Source organism: Salminus brasiliensis, chromosome 12 (assembly GCF_030463535.1).
Source record: "Salminus brasiliensis chromosome 12, fSalBra1.hap2, whole genome shotgun sequence".
Taxonomy (NCBI): Eukaryota; Metazoa; Chordata; class Actinopteri; order Characiformes; family Bryconidae; genus Salminus; species Salminus brasiliensis.
Window position 1 is genome coordinate 8,564,107 of NC_132889.1, and position 6,000 is coordinate 8,570,106.

General features: G+C 40.7%; 1 protein-coding gene across 2 annotated transcripts; it reads right to left on the reverse strand.

The window, feature by feature from the left end:
- Nucleotides 1–1,132: 1,132 nt before the first annotated feature.
- Nucleotides 1,133–4,483, reverse strand: tac4 (tachykinin precursor 4). Of its 2 annotated transcripts, none has more exons than XM_072694079.1 (5): nucleotides 4,307–4,483; nucleotides 4,129–4,225; nucleotides 3,991–4,014; nucleotides 2,865–2,918; nucleotides 1,133–1,507 (listed from the first exon to the last, which is right to left on the reverse strand). In XM_072694079.1, the coding sequence occupies exons 1-5, from the start codon at nucleotides 4,415–4,417 to the stop codon at nucleotides 1,470–1,472; spliced, it is 324 nt and encodes a 107-aa protein (XP_072550180.1). In that variant the 5' UTR covers nucleotides 4,418–4,483; the 3' UTR covers nucleotides 1,133–1,469. The 2 variants fall into 2 exon arrangements, with proteins under 2 accessions (XP_072550180.1, XP_072550179.1); XM_072694078.1 differs by having other exon boundaries at nucleotides 3,982–4,014.
- Between the last annotated feature and the right edge of the window lie 1,517 nt (nucleotides 4,484–6,000).

Here is a 6,000-nt window from a genome sequence, read left to right on the forward strand (position 1 = left end):
CTAAATGAAAAAGAAAAGTTTACAATACATCAGGCATATTTTAAAAGTGACTAGTTTGGAAAATGTAGATCATTTAGATACATTTTGTTAATCTACATTTTTCTAAAGAATTGCTACATTGTGAGGCACAACTTACACTAAGTTTTTTTTATAATACATATATAACAGTAGGGTTATGACACTGGAACCCATTACATGACTGTCTCTAATGAGTTTTAGTCATTGACTAAATGATTCCCTAGGGGGGGAAATGTGGAAATTCTATTTTATAAAATTATATTACTTTTATTATATATTATTTATTTCATTTGATCATTTATAAATATATACATGTTTTTGACAGTTTATTCAAAGTCAATTAAAGATACTTCAGTTAATATCTGTGTATATATATATATATATATATATATATATAGTACACGTTATTGGAGGGTGTAGCTATTTTGCAAAGATCTAAAAGAGGACCCAAACTGTCACACAAACTGCTGAGAGGAAATTGGTTTAAATGGTCAGGAACAACCCAAGAACCACCAGGACACAGGCCTACTGAAACTGGAGTGTCACCATCTACAGTCAATCAATTTTTACATCACCAATAATAAATAATGATTCTTCAAAATGAACTCAAACCATCACACCTGGGTGCTCCAACAAAACAATGGCACCCCAAACACACCTCAGCGGAGGTTGTGGAATGGATTAAGCAGGCCAACGTTAAGCTTTTGGAAGGACCTTCCCAAAGTCCTGACCTGGTCAAATATCCAACCAGAATTCTGTCAGAAGCTTGTTGCAGGCTACCAAAAGCTTCTGGTCAAGATACAGCTTGCTGAGGGGTATTTGACCGAATATTAGATGTGCTGTATGGATATTTCTGACTCTGTGTTGATTTCAGACAATCTAGAAATCAAATTCTGTGTTCCACGTTTTTGCTGTTTTCTATTAAAGACATTTGTTGTCACTCATTCTGCCCCGAAAAAGAACAGTCCATAGAAATCACTGAAAATCTGCATGACCTGTAAATATGTAACCTGCGGATAACAGCTGTATTCATATCCTCTCAAATCAAACTCACCACAGAAATAATCAGAAGGCAGTGTGTTTATGTATTTATTTATTTATTTATTTACTTCTTTGTTTAGAATTCAACAGGGTTTAATTTGCATAATTCCAGTAATGCCCATCCGACACGTCGATCAAAGCAAACAGGGCTGATTTGACTAATTGCAGTGCAAATCTAAACAGGTTGTCTGCTGGTTTAATAAAGCCTCGTTAAACCTGCACTGAATTTTAGTGAAAGTGTTTTAATGGAGCTGATTAAAATAAATGCTTACGAGTTCGACTCAGAGACCGTCATAAAAAGGTGACTGTTAAAAAGCTGAAGAAGGTGTGTGTGAGGTAATGCAGAAGGCCTTGTTTTCTCCTGGACTGATATGCGACTATGGATTAATCTGTTTCTGTAATTTGCATAGTCAGTACAGCAGCGGCGTCTCCAGGTCTTCTTGATAATCTGTGAACAGAAAGAAAGTCCTTTAAGCGACTACAGTGATAATAACCATGCAGTGAGTAGTGCAATATGTGAGTGCTGAGAGGCTCCATATAACTTATCTCCACCACTTTCACCACTTTGCTAAATGTAAGCATCCACTCAAATGTCCATTCATCTGCTCTTACCATTTTGCACAGGGGAAACCAACACCTCAACATCCTCACCCAAAGAAATGGCTCAGCTTCGAAGCTCCAGTAAAATGGACGTGCCGGGTGCCAGAGAGGCTCTTAGGTTAGCTCTTAGGCTCGCGTCTTACCTGACAGCTTCATAAACACTTGATACGTTCGATTCACCGGAGTGCCATAGCCGAGGTTCCTCTCCACAAAATAGTAAGAGCAGATGAATGGACATCCCGCAACAAGGGCAATAGTGGCTCAGCGGTTAAAGCTCTGGGCTATTGACGACAGGGTTGTGGGTTTGATATCTGAGCTTGGCAAGCTGCCACTGTTGGGCCCTTAAGCAAGGCCCTTTACTCTCTCTGCTCCCCAGGCGCTGCAGCAATGGCAATGTGTGTGTGTGTGTGTGTGTGTGTGTTCACTGCACAGATGGGATAAAAGCAGAAGACCAATTTCTGTCTGTGTCTGACACTAATGGTAAATATGCTCTAAATATTGTTAAATAGCCTCTTGGAATGTTGTGGTTAGCATAGTGAGCTACTTTATCATCTGTGTTCACTGCAGTTTTCTACTTTGATAAAAAAAGAAGGAAAATTTGACACGAAGAAGAAGCAAATTCTTGAAAATGGACGTGTCAAAATAAGGGTAATAGCTTCAGTGTTTGACATCCTTCCTGTTTCAGACTGGGGTTCGATTTCCCTGACGAACAACACCACCATTCTGCTGTACCAATAAGAGTGCCTGGGCAAGACTCCTAATGCCATATTCACCCAACTGTGTGACCTGTGTGACCTGATTGAAGTGTAATATTATTATTATTATTAATAGTTATTAATGCTATTTTATATATATATACACACACACACACACACACACACATATATATATATGCATAATTCCTACAAGAATTAACCATTCTAAACCCCTTGGAACCACTGGTGGTCCCTAGCCCCCCCCCCCCCCCCCCCCCCCCAACTGATGACTGATGAGGAACAACTCAGGCAATCCTTAGGGTGTATTAAAAGTCACAGAGTGTAAGGAGTTAAATATGTTACACCAGCAGGATCACTGCCAACAGTCACTGAAGGATGTGATTGGGTAACTGTAATATTTTCTATTTACTGTATTATATATGATTCACCTTTTTGTCTGTTTGAACAAAATCATTTACATATTAAAATAAAAATGATAAATGACTTTACCCCCATTGGAGGATCTCCTTCCCATCAGCCCAACAAACATCTCTCCTTTATTTCCTGTCAGTAAGAAAAGTGCTGATGTTAAACGTTAGACAAGAGGGAGAGAGAGTAAGAGTTGAGTAAGAGATGAATATATATATATATATATATATATATATATATATATATATAGAGAGAGAGAGAGAGAGAGAGAAGGTAAACGAGAGAGAGTAAGATGAAGAGAGAGTACAGAAAGAAACAGAGAATGAATGAAAAAGAGAGACATAAAGAGAGAATGAGAAAAGAGTGGGAGGTGAAGTTACTGAACCACCAGTGAAGGATAAAGAGAGAGAGAATGATAAAGAGACAAAGAGATAGACAGAAAGAGAGAGAACAATAAAGAGACAGAGAAAGAACAATAAAAATCCCGGACAGACAGAGAGAAAATGATAGAGATAAAGAGAGAGAATGATAAAGAGACAGAGAGAGAGAGAGAGAGAAAGAGAGAGAATTATAAAGAGACAAGAGGGATAAAGAGAGAGAACAATAAAGAGACAGAGAGAGACAAAGAGAGAGAATGATAAAGAGACAGAGAGGAATAAAGAGAGAGAACATTAAAGAGACAGAGAGAGACAAAGAGAGAGAATGATAAAGAGACAGAGAGGAATAAAGAGAGAGAACATTAAACAGATAGAGAGAAAATGATAGAGACAAAGAGGGATAACAATAGAGAGACAGAGAAGGACAAAGTGAGAGAATGATAGAGACAAAGAGAGAGAATTATAAAGAGACAGAGAGAGACAAAGAGAGAGAATTATAAAGAGACAGGAGGGATAAATAGAGAGAACATTAAAGAGACAGACAGGAATAAAGAGAGAGAACATTAAAGAGATAGAGAGAGAAAAAGAGAGAGAGTGATAAAAAGACAGAAGAAAAAGAGACAGAGAGAGAACGATAAAGAGGCAAAGAGAGACAAAAAGAAAGAGAACAATAAAGAGACCGACAGAAAGGGACAGAGAGAGAATGATAAAGAGACAAAGTGAGAGAATAACAAAAGAGAATGATAGGAAGAGAAATAAATACAAAAGGCAATAATAAAGAGACAGAGACAGAGCGAGAGAGAGAGAGAGAGAAAGCTTACTTTTCCTACCGTGTCGTTGAGGTTGAGGGTTTCCTGAGTAAATAAAGAAAAGTGAACAGAATCAGAATCAGCTGACTGAGCCTTTCAGAGACAGACAGGGTGAGGTATGAAGGTCAGGGTGTGTCACAAATCTCGGAGAGTCTTTACCTGCGCTGCGGCCCATTAAGCCGTGGAACTGATGTGATTTGGAGCGCTTCAGCAGGTCGGTGAAGTGCAGGGTCAGGCCGCTGTCCTGCGGGTCATCCTGAAAGAGAAGATATGAGCTGCTGAAGGTTCCTTCTGCTGAAGAGCGAGCTTGAGAGTGAAATGAGGGAAAGGTGCTCACCTGCCAGTTTTCCATGGACCAAGCAGCCCTGTCCTCACTGGGAGCAGCTGCAGTGGTGTAAACCTGCGCGTAAAACACCACAGCCAACACGCACAGCCTCAGGAGCACCATCGTGGGGTTGAAAATTCAGGAACGCCGACTCAGAAAGGCGAAACTTATTTCATGCAATCTGCTGCACACTGTTGGAGCTGAACCTGTTGCTTCTGAGCACAAGGCTTATTTATATGCTGAAGCCCCTCCCATCCCCACCACCCACCCCAGAGAGCTGTCAGGCATTCTCACAAACACATATTAGGGTGTTGGTTTTGCCTCCAGTGTGAATTATGTCCTTAAAAAGCTAGTTTTAAATGTTCTGAAGGTCTGCAATGTGGCTTTCAACCAATAAACCTATTCATTTCCACACAGTACAATGATGCTCTTTCAAAATACAGCAATATTTTCTACTGACAGTTTCTACTGACAATTCTATACAGAATACCACTTTTAATGATGACTGCAGTCTTAAAATTATTCAACCCCCTCATGACAAGCATCTTTAGTACTCAGTAGAGTCCCTTCTGCTGTAAACGATCTGCTGCTATCCTGATGCAGACACCAGTTTCTGGCAGCGTTCCTGAGAATCTTAGCCAATTCCTCATGGTCAGTGGCCTTCAGGTCACTGATATTCTTGGGTTTGCTGCTGCAACAACCTTCTTCAAATCCAAAGAGTCAGGCGACTGTGACGGTCACTCCAGAATCTTGCAGGACTTCTTCTGAAACCAAGCCTTGGTGGATTTTGAGGTGTGCTAGGGAACATTGTCCTGTTGGAAGGTCCAATGATACCCAAGCTTCAGCTTTTTCACAGAATGAAATTCATGAAGTTTTCTTCCAGGATTTCCTGATATTTCATTGAATCGCTTTCCACATGCTGCAGGTTTCCAGTCCAAGTGGAAGCAAAGTAGCCCCAGAGCATCACCGAGCCAATGCCATGCTTCATTGTAGGCAGGGTGTTCTATTCAGTATATGCTTCATTCTTCTTCCTCCAGACATACCACTGATCCATAGGCCTGAAAAGTCGGTTGGTGCTTTCTTCTAAGCGTGTTGGCTGCCCGGTGATGTTGCATCAGCAGCAGATTGGAAAAAGAGCCTATGTCGGGTGGCTGTGTGTGGTGGAGGAGGAATGTGTTGGTCTTCAACCTCCAAAAAGTGCTCAAAGGAAGAACAACCAGTGAACCGGCATCAAGGTCATGGGCACCCAAGGCCCACTGAAGCTCATGGAGGTCCCACCTCACAATTTACAGGACTTAAAGGATCTGCTGCTAACTTCTTGGCACCAGAAACTAAAGGGCACCTTCCAAGGTCTGGAAGATTATGTATGGGTTGGGTAATTGGCGATCCAAATTGGGGAGAAAATGGTATTCAAGAGAAATTCCAGAGAGTCCATTAGCGAACCGTAGTTTCTAGCTGTTTAATGTAATATGAGGTTTGCTGGTTGATGAAATATGATCATTTTAAAGATATCTGAATATGAAGGATGTTGCATTAAAGCCTTTAAAGTCTATGGACCCTATCTTAAACCCTGTGCAAGTGCAAGCAGCAAGCTCATTGCTATCTCACACCCCACCAACAGACTCGTGTAACAGACTCACATCTCCGAGGTGTGTTTAGATAAATTTCTGGAGTATTGCTTGGCATCTTGGCAACGGAAAACAGGA